The 23,167-nt window shown below is 37.4% G+C and overlaps 1 protein-coding gene across 13 annotated transcripts in view; it reads left to right on the top strand.

Annotated features, from left to right (window-relative positions):
• Positions 1-23,167, top strand: part of MIA2 (MIA SH3 domain ER export factor 2) — a 108,429-nt gene that overhangs the window by 22,634 nt on the left and 62,628 nt on the right. For 4 of the 13 annotated variants that reach the window (XM_049611576.1, XM_049611574.1, XM_049611575.1 and 1 more), the window contains exons 7-9: positions 11,775-11,906; positions 19,240-19,261; positions 19,355-19,443. In XM_049611576.1, coding sequence (XP_049467533.1) covers positions 11,775-11,906; positions 19,240-19,261; positions 19,355-19,443 — 243 coding nt within the window. Of the gene's footprint in view, positions 1-2,216; positions 2,381-3,674; positions 3,700-3,996; positions 4,170-4,320; positions 4,522-11,774; positions 11,907-19,239; positions 19,262-19,354; positions 19,444-23,167 lie in introns of those variants that run through there. The other 9 variants (XM_049611580.1, XM_049611581.1, XM_049611586.1 and 6 more) reach the window with 9 other exon arrangements.

Below are 23,167 nucleotides of genomic sequence, written 5' to 3'. Positions count from 1 at the left end.
CTTACCTGGTAAATAAGCCCAGAATAGTGATTAATTTACTCTGTATGATTTGGTTTTAAAGATGTTGATTAAAAACTTTACTTAGAAATCTGCTCCATCATAAGAGAAAAGAAAAACTAATAGTAATGATTATAAAAAGTCATAATAGGGGTGCCTGGGTGGGTCAGTCGGTTAAGCATCTGACTTCTGCTCAGATCATGATCTCGTGGTTTGTTTGTGAGTTTGAGCCCTGTGTCGGGTCTGTGCTGACAGCTCAGAGCCTGGAGCCTGCTTTGTCTCCCTTTCTCTATGCCCATTGCCCGCTCACACTCTGTCTGTCTCTCTCAAAAATAAATAATAAACATTAAAAAAAATAAAAAGATATAATAAAACTTTCAACTCCCCATGGAATTAGTTCTGCTTATTTGTATGTCCTCTTGACACATCCCTCCCATGTCAACCCTTCCCTCTCAAATTATACTAGTGAAATTACTAAATTAAAAAATAACAATAATTTATTAATCAGTATGCTATATTCACTGCTCCTAAGTGCTTATTTAGTAAAGGCTATGCTAAGTATGTTTATTTTTGTGGACTCAGTAGATATAGTTAAACACATTTTACTTTAACTATTTTGGATGACATTTTTTAGACATGAAATATTGAATTTAGTTTTGTGTTAATTATCTTGTGACCTTGGGGTGCCTGGGTGGCTCAGGCAGTTAAGCGTCCGACTTTGGCTCAGGTCACGATCTTGAGGTCTGGTAGTTCGAGCCCTACATCGGGCTCTGTGCTGATAGCTCAGAGCCTGGAGCTTGCTTTGGATTCTGTGTGTCTCTCTCTCTCTCTGCCCCTCCCCCACTCACACTCTGTCTCTCTCTCTCTCTTCCTCAAAAATAAAGAAACATTAAAAAAATTTAAAAAAAAAAATTATCTTGTGACCTTGGAAAGTCACTTATTCTGTAGGGCAGTCTCAAGTTTAAAACTCTAGCATCAGAAGCTGAGACCAGATGACAGACTGCTGGTTAAAGCTGACTTGTGCATTGTTTAAAAAATTATGAACCAGTTACCAACATTTAAAAGGTGAGTTAATACAAAAATCTGAATTTTTGGGTTCTCTTGAAAAAGTAGAAGACTGTAATATATAGTCTTTCATTTTCACATGGCCAAAAAAACTCAAGGGGAATAGTGCTTGCATTGAATACACAGGAATTCTTCATTTCCCTGCATTTATTTCACCTGTTCGGCCTTTATAGGGCTTTAAGTTCATAATATTTGGACCAAATGTCCTGAAGACTTCCTGCCAGGTCTAGAATTCTAACAATCTTCGTGCATCTACTAAACTCCCATAAAATAGTTTTGAAAAGCTGCAAGTAAATGGAAAATCTGAGCAATTTTCCAGTTAAATTTAGGTGAAAGGGTTTCCTTTTCTTTTATCTAGATGTTTCAGGTAATTGTTTCTATTTGTTAGTAATTTCAGTTAGATTTTGTACACAACATAACTTTCTTTGAATTGTTTGTAATAGAAATTAATACTTTTTATCTAGGTTATTTCATAATTGAGGAGACTCTTTGAATTCTAACATTTATCTATTCCTAACTAGAATGTTTCATTTATATGTGGAGTAAACAATGGAAATTACCTAGCTCTTGTTCAACAGGTAACTCCTGATTCAATATGCTCTGAGAACAACTCTTAAATTGCTAGTACACAGAATGAAAGCGTGGCTCAGCATGTTTGGTTTTCTTCCAAGGGACTAGATCCTATAGCCTGCGACATTGTTTAATTAGGTTTAATTAAAAGGGCGTAACTAGTACTTACAGCTTTGCAATAGGGCCCGCATAAGGGAAATCAATTTCTAGGTTGAGGACAAGGTTTACTGGTTAGCATGTTTCCAATGTTACTGTGACTAACATAGGAGCATTTGTTCTCCATTTCCTTTAAAGCAGGCCTAGATAAGACAGCAAAATCCCATGTCTTCTTGAGAACAATCTTTGAATGTCTTTTATATAGTTAAAACTATGTATTCTATATGAATAGACCATAAATAAAACATTCAATTTAACTTTTATCAGTTATCAAATTCAGGATATCTCTTTTCAATGGTAGATTTTTAAGAGGATACTAATGCAAATGATATTTAAGGAAAAAAAAATTTAATAAGGAGTGATGTCCATGAAATTGGATTATAGGTTGGTAGTCACAACTCCACCTACAGTACCCCTTTACCACACAAGTGTCAAAACAGGATCAGTCAGTGTTAAACAGAAGAGTGCAGGATGTATTAGAATCTGAAATCTTTCTCAAGGATATGGGGAACTTAGTAGAACTTTATTTATATGTTAAGATATTTTAACATGAACTTTTTAAAAAATGGAATTGAAAGATCTAGAGGAAGAGGTAAGTTTCTATATGACTATTAAGTGTACAAAAGAGAAATTAGGTTTGAATTTGGCACCGAGTTTAAGTTTTACTGTGTTTTTGCTACAGGGGAATCTTTTAGAGTTTTCAAAAACTTCGTTTATTCTTTTGTCCCTAATCTATGTTCCTAATATTTGGAATGGTAATTATTGAAAAATTGGAAAAGGGCACAGACTGCTTTAGGGGTGGGCAAAAGAGTTAAAAAAATGTTTTAGGTTATAAATAAGTCTTGAAAGCTGAAAATGATTTTAGAATTTCCTGAAAATGTTCAGACATTAAGGAATTTTTATCAAGTAATACAATGCTCTAAATGCATTGTTCTAAGATTCTCTGAAATTTTAAGTATAAAATTTTGGTTATGCTTCTGTTTTGACTTTAATAAGCTATTAACGTAATTTAATTTCAATACACACTGACCAGCATATATGAAGGTTGTGTAATATCTTAAAAATGGAGAATTATTAAGCAATTTCTGTTTCTGATACCGATTGTTCCTGAAACTCCTTAGGCTGATGTGGCAAAAGAGAGCACTTTGAGTTCCAAAAAACTAGGCCCCATTTGGGCCCTCAAATCATTTGCTGTGAACTTGGCCATTTTTTTTTTTTTTTTAATTCTTTCTGGCACAATTGTTGCTGCCAGCTTACATTAGGGAAATTTCCTAAGGATTCAAGATTTTGTTCAACTATTGAGTTTTCTCGGGTGACCTGTTTAGAGAAGCATCTGCTCCTTTTTGTCGCTTCCCTGAGGACTTGTAGAAAGCCGAGCTTGTTGAGGATTATCATTGCTGGCAAGGAACACCCAGGGGTTATCCTTTACACCTATGTCAGCTAAAAGTCTCCCACGAACAAATCCAGCCCTCCGTACTTTATTCAACATACCTAAAAATAGGGTCCTAAATTTAGAAGGCAAGGTGCTACTTTTAGCTGCTACTTTTTGCTCCCCTTCTCAGAGGAGAACAGCAGTCGTCCAGCCAAGGTCCACAGGAGTCTGCTTTGGCATTTGGGCAACGAGGAGCTCATAGAGTTTAAGACAGTTCTGTCTAGCAAGTGCTCAGGTAACTTAGGTAGACATGCGTAAACCGCTCGAACCTCCTCTGGGCAGTGGAGACCCGATCGAAGTTCTCTAGCGTGGGAGAGGTTAAACTCTGTCTGAACCACAGCTGACCCGAGACGCCTTCCTGTCCAAAGTCCAAAGTCCGGACGCGGTTGGCAGTACGCACAGGCACGGGCCCTGCGGGCCATTTTCTGACTGGAAAGAAGGCGGCTGCCGGTTTCCTTGGGCCAGCAGCGTCCCCCGGGGTACGATGCCGTCAGGGCTTCAGTGGGGGTGACTCTTGACGTTCTGCGAGAGGAAAGTGCTGGGAGCTGGTGTTTGGCCTGGCGTCTGCCCTTGGGTCGAGGGGCCGCGCCGCGCTCACCCCGTGAGGCTTCACGCCTGGGGATCTCCAAGAGAAGCCTCGCCGCTACTGCGGCCAGATTTCGGGGGCGGAGGGGGGAGAGTCCTGAGCCGTAACCCCACTCTTCTGGGCTAGTGGCCGACACTACAGCGCAGAGCCTGAGGCCAAATTCCACTGTCTCTGCCTCGAGACCCTCCACTTCCAAGGGTGGTTCGCTTGGCCAGGTAGAGCACCGGCCCCTTTAAGAACGAAAGGCAAGGACACGTCTACGGACCTCGCGCGAAGATGGAGGGGAAACTTACCGCATCCTGGCGTCCCCGCCTCCCCGCCTACGCGCCTCTGCCTGGCCGAAACCAAATCGAGGGGTGGACGGTGAGGAGAGGGCTAGTTGCAGGCTCCTGAGGGATGGGTATGGACCTCCGGATGTTCAGAACATAGAGTGTAACTAGAGGCGAGGCTTCCCGGTTGGAGAGCGTTGCACACTTGAGGCCTGTCGGCCTCTTTCTCTCCAGCAACCCCCCGCAGCCGGCTCAGCAGTGGTCTGCTCCCGTTGCCCGGTGCAGGTTTGGGTTCCGGACTGAAAGCTGTGTGTTCTCTGCTGCTTGTTGTGGCTCCGCCAGGCCCGGGCTGCGGCCGCTACAGCTGAGGCAGCCTTGGCGCCATGGAGGGGCCCGGGTCTGCACCTCAGTCGTACTTGGGTCTGGTCCTGGAAAAGCTACGCAGGGTGAGTCCAGGCGCGATCAGTGTTACTTGGCCCAGGGGTCGCAGGAGCCTCCTGGGGAAGGAAGCCGCCGACTTTGGCTTTGAGGTCTGAGCGGCCGTGGCTAGAGGTCCTGAAGCCAGTCCTCACCTGCCGTTGGGCTCGGGCCTGTGTCCGAGGCTGGTTCATAAGCGGCTTAGGTGGTTTTTTAGGTGATGAAGGGGACCAGGAGATCAGGAAGGTGAAAAGAGCATTTGCCTAGCGGGATTTTGCAAAGGTGTGTTAAGTGTTTTCGGGTTCCTAAAACGATTTCCCTTTCCGTCATGTTATTTATTTTGAACACGGGTCAGTGACACGTGGTTCTCCCACTGTGAGAAACTTGAGGACTGATCCTCTGAAATGAATTCCTTTTAGTGCTGAAACTTCTAGTTGTCTTGAAAGGACACCTAAGCCTGGATGGGGAGTTGGGATTGTAATTCTGCGTTTTCTTTTACTAAAGAATGCTCTTTTGAGATACTTTACCTCGACATTGTTCTTCGTTTCTTTCTGTGTGTGTGTGTGTGTGTGTGTGTGTGTGTGTTTAGTATAAAACGTCGTGCTAATGTAAAATCTGGAGATCTTGAACTCCCAGTGTTCAAAATTTCTATATATTTTTAAGATCAGTTTATAATCAGGTTGCATAGATTTTTCTCAAGTGTTTATCGGTGTCTTTGGTGACATGTTTTGGGGCACTTCTATCCCTATGTTTTAGACTATTTGCATTAAAAAAGTCTTAAAATATTGGGGCAGTTGCGATTATTGGTTTCTTGTTATCTGTATTAAAAATACTGTTATGGTATTCAGTCATTCAATTATAGCGTGTATAGTGATTTTGTGTGTGTGTGTGTGTGTGTGTGTGTGTGTGTGTGTGACAGTTCTGTGGAGAATCTAAATGGACTGAGTTTGGGCCTCTGGTATCATGCTGTCTGTTAAAGGAGAGAAGACAAAAAACAATACAAAGTAGAAACCGATGAAGTGCTTATCAAAGCATACACAGAAAGTGCTAAGGAAATTGAAGGGTGGGAGAGATTGTATTTTCTTGAGTGTTTAGGAAAGCCTTTCCAGGCTAACCGAGTAGCCTAAGCAGAGGAGGCATGAAACAACATCGTCTGTGCAGGGAACTCAGTTTTACTAGAGTACAAACTGGGCTCGGAATGATGTGCAATAATGGTTGCTGGAGACATAAGTAGGTTCCAGTTGATGTAGGTGCTGGAGAGCATTTGAAGAATTTCAGTGGTTAGACTTTTGGTTTAAATAGAGCTTCCTAATAGTAGTGTATAGATGAAATGTAAGGAAAACAAAACTAGAAACAGGGTGTAGGGAAGAGATGACAGAGTTGTCAAGTAGTGATAAAGAAGAGGATATTGAATGGGGAAAATATTTAGTAGCTAAGAGCCAAAATGGGTAGGATTTTGTCCGTTGGATGTGAAGAATGAGAGAGAGAAGGCATCTAGAATGACTCCCAGGTTTCTGGCTATGGCAGCTTCTTCATTGACAGAAAGAGGGTTTATTGGAAGAGAAGTATATTGTGACATGAGTGATGATTTCTGATTGTACATATTTCCTTTTCTTCACTAAAAACAATAATCAAAACTTAGTTTTTATAGGACTGTGAATGGAGAGACACATGAGGAATTGCAGAATTCTTGCAGAATTTTTTCTACTGTGAATGTATTTTTACCTGGATGATTTCTTTGCTAAAAACTGCTATGCTCACCACATGGGCCTGAGGGCTAGGATGGCACAACATCGTTCTGCTTTTTAATTTTTTTTTTTTTAGTTAAAAAAATATTTTTTTGTTCAGCTATAGTTCACATAAGATTCAGTCTTTTATAGTGTCCAGTGATTTTTTTATCTTAAAATTTTTTTTTAATGTTTATTTATTTTTGAGAGAGAGAGAAAGACAGACAGTGTGTGTGTGTGTGGGGGGTGGTGGGCAGAGAGAGGAGACACAGAATCCGAAGCAGGCTCCAGGCTCTGAGCTGTAAGCACAGAGCCCGACGTGGGACTCGAACTCATGAACTGTGAGATCATGACCTGAGCTGAAGGCGGACGCTCCACCTACTGAGCCACCCAGGTGCCCCTATAGTGTCCAGTGATTTTTTTTTTTTTGTATATTCACTATGTTGTGCAGCCATCACCACAATTCCAGAATATTAACATCACCCCCCAAAAGAAACCCTGTACTTATTAGCAGTCATTCTCAATTTTCCCCTCTTTCCATCCCTTGACAACTACTAATCTACTTTTTGTCTCTATGAATTGGTCAGTTCTGGACATTTCATGTAAATGGAATCCTGTAATGTGTGGCCTTTATGACTTCTTTTACTTAGCATACTTTCAAGATTCATCCATATTGTAGCTAGTAATAGTACTTCATTCCTTTTTATGGCTGAAAAATATTCCATTGTATGGATATGCCACATTTTGAATATCCATATAGTTAATGGACATTTGGGTTGTTTTCACTTTTTTGGCTATTATGAGTAATACTGCTGTGGGCATTTGTGTATAAGTTTTTTTGTGAATGTCTTCAGTTCTCGTGGGTATATACTTAGGAGTGGAATTACTGGGTCATATTTACCATATGTTTAAGTTTTTGTTTTCCATAGACACTGCACTACTTTACATCTTCACCAGCAATGTTTTAATTTTTCTACATGCTCTCCAATAATTTTTTGTTTGTTTGTTTTTAGCCACCTTAGTGAGTGTAAAGTGGTATCTCATTGTGGTTTGGATTTCCATTCCTCTAATTTTTTTTTTTAACGTTTTTTTAAATTTATTTTTGAGACAGGGAGAGACAGAGCATGAACAGGGGAGGGTCAGAGAGAGGGAGACACAGAATCTGAAACAGGCTCCAGGCTCTGAGCTGTCAGCACAGAGCCCGACGGGGGCTCGAACTCACGGACCGTGAGATCATGACCTGAGCCGAAGTCGGCTGCTTAACCGACTGAGCCACCCAGGCGCCCCTCCATTCCTCTAATTTTAATGATGTTGAGCATTTGTACATATGCTTATTCACCATTTGTGTATCGTCCTTGGAGAAATATCTATTCCTTTCTTTTACCGATTTAAAAAAAGTTGCGTTATTTGCCTTTTTGTTGTTGGAGTCATGAGAGTTTTTTTAATATATTCAGGATACAGGATCCTTATCACATACATGATTTGCAGATATTTTCTCCCAGTCTGTGGATTGTCTTTTCACTTTAAAAAAATTATTATTTTTAATTTTTATTTATTTAATTTATTTTATTATTATTATTATTATTATTATTTTAATGTTTATTTATTTTTGAAGGAGAGGGAGAGAGACAGAGTGAGCGGGGGAAGGGCAGAGAGAGAGAGAGAGAGAGAGAGAGAGGGAGAGACAGAATCTGAAGCAGGCTCCAGGTTCTGAACTGGTAGCACAGAGCCTGACAGGGCTCGAACTCACGAACCACAAGATCGTGACCTGAGCCGAAGTTGGACGTCCAACCAACTGAGCCACCCAGGCACCCCATCTTTTCACTGTTTTGATGGTGACCTTTGAAGCGTGAAGATTTGGGGTCCCTGGGGGCTCAGTTGGTTAACTGTCCGGCTCTTGATTTCGGCTCAGGTCATGATCTCACAGTTTTTGAATTTGAGCGCCACTTGGGACTATCTTTCTCTCCTTCTCTCTCTGCCCCTCCACTGCTTGTGCACTCTCTCTCAAAATAAATAAATACAGTAAAAAAGTTTTGAAGCACAAAGGTTTTACATTTTGATGAAAACTAATTTATTTTTTCTTTGGTCGTTTGTGCTTTTGGTGTCATATCTAAGAAACCATTGCTTAAAATGAGGTTACAGGGATCCTGGATGGCTCAGTTGGTTAGGCCTCTCTGACCCTTGATTTCAGCTCATGATTTCATCTTACGGTTGGTGGGTTTGAGCCCTGCATCAGGCTTTGCACTAACAGCATAGAGCCTGCTTGGGATTCTATCTCTTTCCCTCTTTCTCTCTGTCTCCCTCCCCCTCCCCCCCCTTCTCTCAAAATAAATAAATAAACTTCCAAAAAAAAAAAAAAAGGTCACAAAGATTTACAACTATGATTCCTTTTAAGAGTTTTAGCTCTAACGTTAGGGTCTGTGACCCATTTCGAATTATGGTATGAGATCCACTTGTACTAGTAACATTTGTTGAAAAGCCTGTTCTTTCTTCACTGATTTATTTTGATACTGCTGTTGAAAATCAGTTGACCATAAATTTATTTCTGGATACTCATTTCTGTTCCATTGTTCATATGTCTATCCTTAGGCCGTTGCTAAACTGTCTTGATTATGATAGCTTTATGGCAAGTTTTGCAATAGGGGAGTATGAGTACTCCGACATTGTTTTCTTTTCTTTTTTTTTTTTCTTGTTTGTCTGTGTATGGTTATATAGCTATAGAGAAGGAACTGCTATATACCTTGCATTTCTCTATAAATTTTAGGATCAGTCTGTCCATTTTTTGCAAAAGAGGCAATTGGACTATTGATAGGGATTGCATTGATTTTGTAGATCAGTTTGGGGAGTATTGCCATCAGGACAGTATTAAGTCTTCTAATTTGAAACAGAATGTCTTTCTATTTGTTTAGAACTTAAATTTCTTTCAACAGTGTTTGGTAGTTTTCAAAGTATAAAGTTTGCTTTATTCCTAAGTCTCTTACTCTTTTTGATGCTATTGTAAATAGCAATTTTTTAAATTTCATTTTCAGATTGTTTATTGCTATTGTATAGAAAATAGGATGGATTTTTCTGTATTGATTTTTGTATCCTACAATGTTGCTGACCTTGTTTATTAGCACTAATAGTTTCTTATTAAGCTTCTTATTTTAGAATTTTAAGATTATTTAGGATTTTCTGTATGTAAGATTATGTGATCTTCAAATGGGGGTAGTTTTAGTTTTTCCTTTACAATATAGGTGTCTTTGATTTTTTTTTTTCTTGCTTAATTGCCTTGGCCAGAACCTCCAGTACAATATTGAGGTGAATATGGAGAGAGTGAATATCCTTATCTTGGTCTTGATTTTATTTTAATATTTATTTATTCATATAATCTCTATACCAAACGTGGGGCTCAGACTTATATGACTTTGAGATCAAGAGTCACATGCTCTTCTGACTGAGCCAGCTAGGTGTCCCCCTTGTTCCAGCTTTGAGGTAAAAGCTTTCAATTTTTCATATTAAGTAAGATGTTAGCTGTTGGTTTTTCATAGATGTCCCTTATTAGGTTGAGAAAATTCCCTTCAGTCCTAATTTGTTGAATGTTTTGATCATAAAGGATGTTGGATTTTGTTAAATGTCTTTTCTGTGTCTATTGAGATGATTGTGTGATTTTTTTTCCTACTAATATGGTATATAATATTGATTTATTTTTATTTGTTGAACCAACCTTGTACTCTGGTATAAATGGCACTTGGTCATGGTATATAATTCATTCTATATGCTGCTAGATTTGGTTTGCTATTATTTGGTTGAGAACTTTGGCATTTACATCGTATATTGATGTGTGTTTTTCTTTTCCTGTGATATATTTGTTTGGCTGTCATACTAGGGTAATACTGGCCTCATGGAATCAATTAGGAAAAGTTCTCTCCTCTTTTGTTTCTTGGAAGAGTCTGAGAATGATTGGAATTAATTCTTTTGTAAACTTTTGGTAGAATTCACTAGTGAATCCATCTGGTCCTGGGCTTTTCTTTGATGGAAATTTTTAAAAAATACTAACACATTTCTGGTGAACTAGTAACGGGGGTAATGTAGGGAGAGGCAGAAATTAAAGGTTTGTTTTTTGTTTTTTTTGTTTTTGTTTTTTTTAGAAGAGGTATAATCAGGTTTATTTAATACAGATTAATGAACAATAGACAGTAGTTTGGAAGGGGTACTTAATATGGATCAGAGTTATAAAACAGATCTGGGAAATGAGAATAGACATTAAAGGGTGTTGTTCTAGGTAGAAAGATCTTAGAAAGTAAAGATTTTTCATATGGGTTTTGGGTTGAACGCTGGAAAGAAACAGACCTGATTAGACTGCAGGTTTTTTGTTAAAAGGACATTTTTCTTTTTCTCCAGGTTTTTTCTTAAAAGGACATTTTTCTTTTTCTCCCTACTATTCTCCTTTCTGTGTTTGAGTAATGTTTGGGGCCTGGTAACAAAGAAAAGAATAACCCCATTGGGTGAGGATGAATAATGAGCTGACCCAGAGAAAGATTAAATATAGAAGGAATTGTAAAAGCCTTAAGCTGTTTTGTGCTGAAGACCTGCGAGGGAGAGAAGTAGTATAGAAAGGCCATGGTTACAAGATCATGGTCTTTGAAAGAGGATTGATGGAAATGGTTAACCTTTCCTGAGTACCTGTCATGCATGTTCAAACAGCATTAATCCCATGATAGATTAGAGAATGGAGCCACAGAAATAGGGTAGATAGAGGCATTCAGATTCTAAACCCAAAGCTTCATCATTGGTTTTCAAACTTTTTTTTTCTCTAAACTGCAGATTTATTCCCACCCCCCCCCCCATTGGGAAATCTTAAATGGAACCCAGTATATTCTATACATAAAACCTAAACTGGTTGATAGCAGGATAAGAACACCTGAGCTCAGATTCTTTCTTTGGCCATCTCTCCTCTTATTCTCGGAAATCTGAGGCATCTCTGTAGAACTCCAGTTTTGAAATCATTGCATTTCACCATACTGCTATTTTTCATCACTTGATGATTGAAAATTGCCAGAAAAATACACGTGACACCTTCTGTTTGGTAGTCTGGCAGCTTATTTCATGAAATGGGTGTTAAGAGTGTTTACACATAAACCTGTACTTATGTTTGTGTCTTAGTTTATGTGGGCTCCTATAATAAAATACCACAAACTGGGTGGCTGTTAAACAAGTAACATTGTTCTCAGTTCTGGAGGCTGAGAAGGCCAAGATCAAGGCGGAGCAGATCCTGGGTCTGGTGAGGATATGCTTCCTGATTCATTCTTCTTATACCCTCACATGGTGGAAAGGTCAAGGGAACTCTCTGTGGTCTCTTTTATAAGGGCACTAATCCCATTCATGAGGGTTCCACTCTCATGATCTAATCACCACCCCTAAAGCCCCACTTCCAAATAACCATCCTACTGGGGATTTGGTTGCAGCATAGGAATTTTATGGGGCCACAAACATTCCACGTATAGCAAGCAGTTTGTAATCAACACTTTTTATCAAATGTGCATTTTTAGAAGTTAATTTTCTTTGTCTTGAAGGTTGTGGCAGTGTTGCCTGAAGATATGAGACCAGGTCCTAATCCCTATGGTTTCCCATGGGAAATGGTAATATGTGCAGGTGTTGTTGGAGTTTTTGCTGTTCTCTTGTTTTTGTGGAGAAGTTTTCGATCGGTAAGTAACCAATACTAAGAGAATATTCATCTGTCTTCAGGTTGAACAATTAACATAAGAAATATATCTTTTGGGGCGCTTGGGTGGGTCCATTGGTTAATTGTCCAACTTGGCACAGGTCATGATTTCGCGGTTTGTGAGTTTAAGCCCTGTGTTGGGCTCTGTGCCAACAGCTCAGAGCCTGGAGCCTGCTTTGGATTCTGTGTCTCTCTCTCTCTCTCTCTCTCTGCCCCTCCTCCACTCATGTTCTGTCTCTCCTTCAAAAAGAAATAAACATTTAAAAAAAAGTTAAAAAAAAGAAATCTTTTATTTTAAGCAAATGTATTAGCCTGTTGTTATGTGTATTCCTTGTGTTAATATGTGGCTACTAGAAATTGAATATGGATTTAGAAGAATTTTTCTAAGTGTAAAAATGTTAAAGACTTTATTTGTAGAAGTATTCTACACTAATACCCTACACCTGTATTTCTTATTTATTTATTTAAATCTGTGTTTATTGTTAACAATATACTAAGAATCTGTGAATTTACCACTCAACTTGAAACCAAAACATGGACTATCACTTACATTAGGTGATCTTCCCTCATTTCATCCCCTTTTCTCCTTGTGCTAGAGGTAACCTTGTTCTGGATCCTGTGTTTATTATTCCCATGCCTTAATTTTTTTTTCTTTTTTTTTTTGGTGGTCATATCTACATACATTTCTCAAGTATAATATATAATTTTATTTGGTATAATGCCATAAGACATATCTTGGAATTTTTTTAGTCCATCCTCCGTTGCTAAGATTTATCCATATATTTGGATGGGGCTATGGTTTCTTCCATATTGAGTGCTTTAGAATATTACATTGTAAGCATATGCTACAGTTTATATGTAGATTTTATGGTTTTGGACATCTGGGTTATTTCCACGTTTTTTTCTGTTACAAATAAGTGCTGCTGTGTATATTCTTATACATGTCTCCTGTAGTATATTTGTAAGTTTTTCTTGGGAGTAAACTTAATGTGAGATTACTGAGTTATAGGGTATGTGGAGGTTTTACTGAAAAGATAATGACAAATTCTTTTCCAAATTGTCTATACCAGTTTACACTCACACAAGCAATATATAGGAGCTCCTAGAGATCCACTTGTTCTCTTTCTTCTCCAACATTTGTTATTGTTGACATTCTTTATTATTGCCATTTTGAGTGGGTATAAAATGGAGTCTTATCATAGTCTTGATTTTAATTTCTTGATCACCAAGTAGATTGAAATCTCTTAATAAATTCATTGGCCATTTGTATTTGTTCTTTTTGGAAATAATTATTTAGGTCTTTTGCCATTTTTCTATGAGTAGTTTAGATATTCTTGATGGTATCTTTAGTTTGATTGATTATGAATATGCCACATTTTATTTAACATTCTGTTGTTGATGAATATTTGGGTTGTTTCCAGTTTGGGGCTACTATGGAAAGTGTTGCTATGTACATTTTTATGGGCTGTTTGGGAAACATATGTATACATTTCTCTTGTTTATATAACTAGGAGAGAGATAGCTGCATCATAGCATATGTAGATGTACTCAGTTTTAGTAGATGTACCAAATTTATTTTTCAAAGTTGTCTTCATACTAGTTGACACTTTTACCAGAAATTAATGAGTGTTCTAGTTGTTTTCACGTACTTACTAACACTTGATATTGACTGACTTTTAAATTTTAGCCATGTTTGAAGGTATGCATTTATTTTCTTATTGTGGTTGTAATTTGTATTTCTTGGATTACCACTGTGGTTGCGCATCTTTTCATGTGTTAAAAGGCCATTTGTTTAGCTTGTACATTGCCTCCTCAAGTCTTTTGTCCATTTTCCATTTCCTTTTTCCTTTTTCTGTTTTAAATGTTTATTGATTTATTTTGGGGGTACAGAGACAGAGGAAGAGAGAATTCCAAGCAGGCTCTGTGCTGTCATGACCTGATCCAAAATCAAGAGTTGGATGCCTAACCAACTGAGCACACCTGTTTTTTTTTCCTTTTTAAAATATTTTTCATAATTTCTTTGTTTTTGTCTAAGTATACTTGACATGTAACATTTTCTCAATCTAAGGTGTACACATGTTAATTAATGTTATAAATGTTGATACATTTATATATTATAATTTCCATTTTAGTGATAATTAGCACCTCTGTTACATTATGTGTTAATTTTTTTCTAGTGGTTGGAATAATTAAGTTCCAGTCTTTTAGCAGATTTGATGATTATAATACAGTGTTGTTTATAGTTACTATACTGTGCATTAGATCTCTGGGCTTATTTGCTACTAGTTGTGAGTTTGTACCTTTTAAGCTATTCTTGTTGCCAGTGTCGCGGTATGAGACATCGTTTCATCTTCTTTACCATGTTTTTGTTTGCTCATCAGAGAACAGAAATTCTTTGAAAATTTTGCGTTTAACATGTCCTTGATCCATCTTGAATGTAATTTTTTGCCTGGAATGGGGTAAAGATTCGGTCTAATTTTAACTCCAAGATACAGCCATTTTCCTGCTCATCTGCCATGCCACATATTAAGAGTTCAAATGCATGGACTGTGTAGATTTTTTTTTTTTTTTATTCTTTTCCACTGATTACTGTTGAGAGCAGATACATGTATATCATTCTGTATCTCATCAATTAGGGGAAGACTAATTTGTGTTGTTCATGTATTATATTCTTGTTCTTTTCTTGTTTCCTTTCTTTTATCTATCAAGAATGAAGAGAATTTGACTGAATTTCACTCTCTTGATAGATTTATAATTTTTTTGTAGTTCTGCAATTGTTGCTTAACATATTTTGAGCATATTTTATAAGATGGATACATGTTTAGAATTGCTATATCTCTTATTGGTGGATTGAACCTTTTGTCAGTATCTGGTAACTCTCTTTAATGTTAGTGATTCTTTTGTCTTAAGGTTTCTTTTATCTCTCATTTTTATAGCCATAGCAACTTTTTTGGTGATATTTGATAGGTCTTTTTCTGTCCTTGTACATTTTAGCCTTTCTATGGTCTTCTATTTAATGTGCATCCTGTGTAAATTTCTTTTTTTTTTTTTTAAGTTTATTTATTTTGAGAGAGAGAGAGGGAGAGAGGGGGGAGGGACTGGGGAGAGAGAGAGAGAGAGCGTGCATGGGCGAGCATGCGGGGAAGGGGCAGAGAGAGAATTCTAAGCAGGCTCCACATTTCAGTGCAGAACCTGATGCCAGACTGGAACTCATGAGTCATAAAGTCATGAGCCTTTCAGCAAAGTGACAGGATATAAAACCAATGCACAGAAATCGGTTGCATTCCTATACACCAACAATGAAGCAATAGAGAGAGAAATCAAGGAATCGATCCCATTTGCAATTGCACCAAAAACTATAAACTATTTAGGAATAAATCTAACCAAAGAGGTGAAAAATCTACACACTGAAAACTATAGAAAGCTTATGAAGGAAATTGAAGAAGACACAAAAAAAAATGGAAAAATATTCCATGTTCCTGGATAGGAAGAACACATATTATTAAAATGTCAATACTACCCAAAGCAATCTATGTATTCAATGCAATCCCTATCAAAATAACACCAGCATTCTTCACAGAGGTAGAACAAACAATCCTAAAATTTGTATGGAACCAGAAAAGACCCCAAGTAGCCAAAGCAATCTTGAAACAGAAAACCAAAGCAGGAGGCATCACAAGCCCGGACTTCAAGCTGTATTACAAAGCTGTAATCATCAAGACAGTTCGCTACTGGCACAAAAACAGACACTCAAATCAATGGAACAGAATAAAGAACCCAGAAATGGACCCACAAATGTATGGCCAACTAATCTTTGACAAAGCAGGAAAGAATATCCAATGGAATGAAGACAGCCTCTTCAGCAAGTGGTGCTGGGAAAACTGGACAGGGCATGCAGAAAAATGAACCTGGACCACTTTCTTACACCATACACAAAAATAAATTCAAAATGGATGAAAGACCTAAATGTAAGACAGGAAGCCATTAAAATCCTTGAGGTGAAAGCAGGCAAGAACCTCTTTGACCTTGGCTGCAGCAACTTCATACTCAACATGTCTCCGGAGGCAAGGGAAACAAAAGCAAAATTGAACTATTAGGACCTCATCAAAATTAAAAGCTTCTGCACAGTGAAGGAAATATTCAGCAAAACTAAAAGACAACTGAGAGAATGGGAGAAGATATTTGCAAATAACATATCAGATAAAGGGTTAGTCTCCAAAATCTATAAAGAATTTATCAAACTCAACACCCAAAAAACAAATAATCCAGTGAAGAAATGGGCTAAAGACATGAATAGACACTTCTCCAAAGAAGACATCCAGATGGCCAACTGACACATGAAAAACTGCTCAACATCGGTCATCATCAGGGAAATACAAATCAAAACCACAATGAGATACCACCTCACACCTGCCAGAATGGCTAACATTAACAACCCAAGCAACAACAGATGTTGGCGAGGATGCGGAGAAAGAGGATCTCTTTTGCACTGCTGGTGGGAATGCAAACGGATACAGCTACTCTGGAAAACAGTATAGAGGTTCCTCAAAAAATTAAAAATAGAATTACCCTATGACCCAGCAATTGTACTAGTAGGTATTTATGCAAGGGATACAGATATGCTGTTTCGAAGGGACACATGCACCCCAATGTTTATAAGCAGCACTATCAACAATAGCCAAAGTATGGAAAGAACTCAAATGTCCATCAATGGATGAATGGATAAAGAAGATGTGTACAATGGCAATCAAAAGGAATGAAATCTTGCCATTTGCAACTATGTGGATGGAACCAGAGGGTATTATGCTAAGCGAAATTAGAGAAAGACAAATATCATATGACTTCACTCATATGAGGACTTTAAGATACAAAACAGCTGAACATAAGGGAGAGGAAGCAAAAATAATATAAAAACAGGGAAAGAGACAAAAACATAAGAGACTCTTAAATATGGAGAACAAACAGAGGGTTACTGGAGGGGTTGTGGAAGGGGGGATGGGCTAAATGGGTAAGGGGCATTAAGGAATCTACTACTGAAATCATTGTTGCACTAGATCCTAACTAACTTGGATGTAAATTAAAAGAATAAATTAACAATTAAAAAAAAAAATCATGAGCCTGATGATCTGAGCCAAAATAAAGAGCCTGATGCTTAACTGTTTGAGCCAACCAGGTACCTCTGTAAATTTCTTTTATGTCTATTCTGGCAATCTCTTGTTTTTTCACTGTTTAGTCTGTCTACATATGTTATGATTATTGATATATTTGGACTAAATTCTTTCAGCTTTGTTTGTTTATTCCACTTTTTATGTTTAAATTCTTTTACATTGGTAAGTAAATCTTTTTACAGTGAAGACAAGAACCTTAACATACTCTCACATCCATTGGTTTCTTTCACTTTACTACTCAGATATATTTCTTCTTTTCTTTGTTTTTAACTTTCTCCTCTACTCTGTCCCTATCCCTTACAAACCACAAAAATTATTGCCAAGATACTTGGCTCTTACTTGATGTATCTCTTGAGGGTCTCCTGGATTTACTTCCCATATTTGAATGCTTCTTTCAAAATTGTTTTTAGTGTAGGTCTTTGCGTGGCAAACCTTCTGTGACTTTATTTTGAGTGCTTGAGGATATTTGAATTAAGTCCTCACTTGGAATGGTAATTTGTTTGATATAAACATTCTAGGTTCAAAGTTCTGTCCTTTTAATACTTCAAAAGCCTTACTTCCTTGTCTTTTTACATTTCATGTTACTTATTAAAAGGTCTAATGGCAGTGTGATTCTTATTTATAAATGATCTGTTCTCTGTGAAAGCTTTTAGAATCTTTTAAGTTGACATTATTATTTCAATATAATGTGTCTAAGTTTGAATATTTTAAAATATTTTTAGAATTCTCTGGAATCTTTTAATATGAGAGCTTGTTTGCTTGTTTATTTATTTTTATTAATTTACTTATTGTTTTAGAGGGAGAGAAAGCACAAGTGGGGGAGAGGAGAGAGACAGAGAGAATTTTTTTTTTTTGTAATAAAATTATTTTAGAGAGAGTGCAAGGAGGAGAGAGGGGCAGAGGGAGAGAGAATCTTCACATTCAGTCAGCATGGAGCCTGATGCATGGCTCTGTCCCACAACCCTGGGTTCATGACCTGAGCTGAAATCATGAGTGGGTTGCTCAACCGACTGAGCCACACAGACATGCTGAGAGAGGGAGAGAATCTTATGCAGGCTCCACTCTTCAGCCTGGAGCCTGATATGGAGCACAGTCCCCATCACCCTCGGGTGATGACCTGAGCTGAAATCAAGAGATGGATGCTGAACTGACTGAGCCACCCAAGTGCCCCTGTTTTATCTTTTTTTAATTTTAGGAGTTATCTTCTGCATTTTACATCTTGTTTTCTCTTTTTGAGACTATTTTTTGGATTTTGTCCCTTCTACTTCTGTCTTCCATGTGTCTTAACTTTTGTTTTTTAATTTTTTTCAGCTTCCTGTTACCTTTTGAGATCGTGCCTTAATGTGATTTAGTGCACTGATTTAGTCCTCATCAATACTGATTCCACTGTACCTTGACCTTAAAACTTTTGTTTCTTAATTTTATACCTATACATCTTTGTAGATGATTTAAGTCCCCATTTAAGTTCCCTAAGCCTGATCCCTTTACAAATGGAGTTTTTCCTTCATTTTTTGAAGTCTATTCAGATTCATGGTCCTGTGGTAAACATTTCTCAAACTGTTATTTTGGAAAACATGATGTTAATAAGGGCTTCCTGAAATAGGAAGGAACCTGTTTTAGGGTAAAATATATTTGAAGAACAATGGACTAAATGAAATGAAACTGCTATCTTTAAGGTTATTTCAGAACCTTCAGTATGCTTATATACAATGTGAATCTTCAATAGAGAGACTTTAATATGTAGCATTTTTTCCATTGGAAAAAGAACACTCTCAGTTAATGTATATTCATACTAAGGCAGTAAGAAACCAGTTACTTATGTTAACTTTTAAAAAAAATGTTTATTTTTGAGAGAGAGAGTGCGAGGACGCGCGTGCAAAAGAGACTGCAAGAGGGGGAGGGACAGAGAGAGAGGGAGACACAGAATCTGAAGCTGGCTCCAGGCTCCAGCTGTCAGCACAGAGCCTGATGTGAGGCTCGAACTCACGAACCACAAGATCATGACCTGAACCTAAGTCAGTCACTTAACCAACTGAACCACTTAGACGCCCCAGAAACCAGTTATTTTTAAGTTGGTAATAGAAGTTAAATAAGTCAGATTTACTTAAATATGTATTTAATATAATTTTGTTGAATTTTTTTTTTCAGGTTAGAAGCCGGCTTTATGTGGGTAAGCTCTTTTTTCTATTATAGATCTCATCATTATTGTTCATAATTTTGAAACTTAAAACAATTTACATATAATACAATTTTTTTTTTTCAGGAAGAGAGAACAAGCTGGCTATAGAACTTTCTACACTGCTTGATGAAAAATGTAAACTACTTGAAAAATTTAGCGTTGTTCAGAAAGAGGTAAGACATTTTTTAAAATGTTACATACGTGTTAGAGCTGGAAGACTTTAGTTTGCAGTGCAGAAACTTCTGTGTAAGTTTAAGATTATTAATGCTTGTTTGCAAAGTGTGAGAGTTCAGTTGCTCTTCATATTACCAGTCTTACTAATTGTAAACACTGTGGTAAGAGCATAGTGATGTTTTATTGTGGTTTCATTTTCATTTCCCTGACTAATGAGGTTAAGTACCTTTTTCATAGGTTTATTGGTTGTTTGGATATCTTTTTTGTGAAGTTGCCTGTTTAAGGGTTTTTTGTTTTGTTTTTATTTTTCTTATTTGAAAAGGTATGGTTATCTCTTTTTCTTTTTTGATACGTAGAATATTTTCTATATTTGAACACAAGTCCTTTGTTAGGTATATGTATTGCAAATATTTTCCTTCACTCTGTGGTTTGCCTTTTTATTTCAATGGTAAGCGGAAGTTCTTAATTTTAACCTAGTCTCATTTGTTAATCTTGTCTTTATGATGCCTGCTTTTTGTTTCTTATTTAAGAATTTTTGTCTACTTAAGGTTATGAAGATATTCTTCTGTGCTACTTTCAGAAGCTTTGTTTTACTTTTCTCATTTAGTCTTTGTATAAATTTGGTAGAGACACCATAACAAAATATCACAGACCAGGTGGCTTACCCAACAGAAATTAATTTTTTCACAGTTCTGGAGGCTAGAAGTCTAAGATCAAAGGGTTGACAGGTTTGATTTCTTACGAGGCTCCTCCCCTTAGTTTGCATGTGGCTGCCTGCTTGCCTGGACCTCCCCTGGTCTTTCCTCTGTCCAGGTGATTGTTTCTGGTATCTCTCTTTGTGTCCAAATTTCTTCTTTTTATAGGACATCATGTGATTAGATTAGGGCCCATCCTTAAGCCTTTATTTTAACTTAATCACCTCTTTAAAGGGCCTGTCTCCAAATAAGGTCACATTATGAGGTACTGAGGCTTCAACATATAAATTTTGGGGAAAACAGTTTAACCCAAATTTAATTAGTCTTTAATTCACCTGTAATTGAATTTGTAATGGTGTGATTTGGAAGTCAAGATTCAGTGTTTTTCAGATGGATGTTGAATTAACCAGTACCGTTTATGGAAAAGACCATCTTTTCCTTTGTTCTGTGGTGTCATCTTAAATCAAGTGCTGTATATATTTGAGTATTTCTATAATATCTTCTGTTCTGTTGGTCAGTTTTTTAAATTCTTATGCCAATATCATGCTTTTTAATCTATCTTTTTGTAACGATTCTTGATAGCTGACAGTGTAAACCTCCATGTTTGTTCTTAAAGATTGTCTTGGTGATCTTGGTACTTTGCTGTTCTATATAGATTTTAAATCAGTTCATCAGTTTACACACATAGGCTGCTAGGAATTCAGTTGGGATTACATTGAATATATAGATCAATTTGGAGAGGACTGACATTTTTACAATGTTGAGTTCTTATCCGTGGACTATATAGTATTTCCCTTTATTAACATCTTTTAAAACCTCTCTGTTATTGTTTAAATTTTTGTGTTGAGGTCCTCATCATGTTTTATTAGATTTATTCCCTGGTATCTGATGATTTTTGAAAGTCATCTAAATAGTATAGCTTTTTCTTTGTTTTTAAAAATTAAAAAAAAATTTTTAAAAATTTTAGACAGAGAGAACACGTGTTGCAAGTGGGTGAGAAGAACAGAGGGAGACAGAGAAAATCCTAAGCAGCCTCTATGCTGAGAACTAAGCATGGAGCCCGATGCAGGGCTTGGTCTTACACCCTGGGATCATGACCTGAACTGAAATCAAGAGTCGGACACTCAACCAACTGAGCCACTCAGGCACCCCGATAGTATAGCTTTTTCTTAACAGCTTTGTTGTAATATAATTTACCCACTATGCATTTAAAGTATACAAATGACTGGCTTTTAGTATACTTACAGCTGTTCATCCATTGCCATAATTTTTGTACATTTTTATTACCCCCAAAGAGGCCCTGTAGCCCTTAGTTATCACCCTTCACCCAGTTTCCCCTACTCCCAAGCCCTAGACAACTTATCTACCTTTTTTTTTTTCTACAACTTTGTTTGCTCTGTGTTCCATTTCACATAAATGGAATCATACAACATGTGGTTCTTTGTGTCTGGTTTTTTTTTCACTTAGTAAAATGTTTTCAAGTTTCATCCATGTTGTGTATAGATTTGCCGGTTCTGGGGCACTTGGGTGGTGCAGTCTGTTTAAATATCCTTCTTCAGTGCAGGTCATGATCTCACAGTTTGTGACTTCGAGTCCCACATTGGGCTCTTTGCTGACAGCTCAGAGCCTGGAGCCTGCTTTGGATTCTGTGTCTCCCTCTCTCTGCCCCTCCTCCACTCATTCTCTCTCTCTCTCTCTCTCTCTGTCTGTCTGTCTGTCTCTCTCAAAAAAAATAAAAATAAACATTAGATTCACCTATTCTGGACGTTTCACATAAATAGAATCATATAATATATAGTCCTTTGTGACTGGCTTTTTTCACTTACATTATGTTTTCAAGGTTCATCCATGTTGTAGTATGAATCAGTACTTTTTTTTTTTGCCAAATACTCTTCTTTGCCACAATTTATGTATGTGTTTGTCAGTTGGGTTATTCTGTTTTTGGCTGCTACAAGTGATGGTGCTATGGACATTTGTGTACAAGTTTTATGTGAATATATGTTTTCAATTCTTTGGTGTATATTCCTATGAGTGCAATTGATGGATATGTGTTTAACTTCTTAGGAACTGCCAAATTGTTTTCTATAGTGGCTATACCAGTTTACATTCCTACCACAAGTTTGTGAGTGTTCTAGTTTCTCCACATCTTTCCAAACACTTGTTACTATCTGTCTTTTTGATTTTAGCCATCCTAGTGAGTATGAAGCTGTATCTCACTGTGATTTTAATTTGCATTTCTCTGATGGCTAATTATGAGGAGCACTTATCTTTTCATGTGCTCATTGACTGTTTATCTTTTCTTGAGAAATGTCTCTGCAGTTCCTTTGCCTATTTTTAAATTGGTCTTTCATCTTATTATCAAGTTGTAACTTTGTATATTACAGATGTGAGCTTCTCATTAGATTATGTGATTTGCAAGTATTTTCTCTCATTTCTGTGGGTTGTCTCTTCACTCTCTTGGTGGTATCTTTGAAGCATAAATTTTTTTTATTAAAATTTTTTAAAATGTTTATTTATTTTATTTTTTTTTTTAATTTTTTTTTTTTTCAACGTTTATTTATTTTTGGGACAGAGAGAGACAGAGCATGAACGGGGGAGGGACAGAGAGAGAGGGAGACACAGAATCGGAAACAGGCTCCAGGCTCCGAGCCATCAGCCCAGAGCCCAACGCGGGGCTCGAACTCACGGACCGCGAGATCGTGACCTGGCTGAAGTCGGACGCTTAACCGACTGCGCCACCCAGGCGCCCCAAATGTTTATTTATTTTAATAAATTAATTTAATTTAATTTATTTTAAATTTATTTTATATTTATTTAATTTATTTTAATAAATTAATTTTAGGGGCGCCTGGGTGGCTCAGTCGGTTGAGTGTCTGACTTCAGCTCAGGTCACGGTCTCGCAGTCTGTGAGTTCGAGCCCCGTGTTGGGCTCTGGGCTGATGGCTCAGAGCCTGGAGCCTGCTTCCGATTCTGTGTCTCCCTCTCTCTCTGCCCCTCCCCCGTTCATGCTCTGTCTCTCTCTGTCCCA

The sequence above is a fragment of the Panthera uncia genome (assembly GCF_023721935.1).
Source record: "Panthera uncia isolate 11264 chromosome B3 unlocalized genomic scaffold, Puncia_PCG_1.0 HiC_scaffold_1, whole genome shotgun sequence".
Taxonomy (NCBI): Eukaryota; Metazoa; Chordata; class Mammalia; order Carnivora; family Felidae; genus Panthera; species Panthera uncia.
The sequence above is the reverse complement of the archived record's forward strand: the minus strand, read 5'-3'. Positions and strand labels throughout refer to the sequence as shown.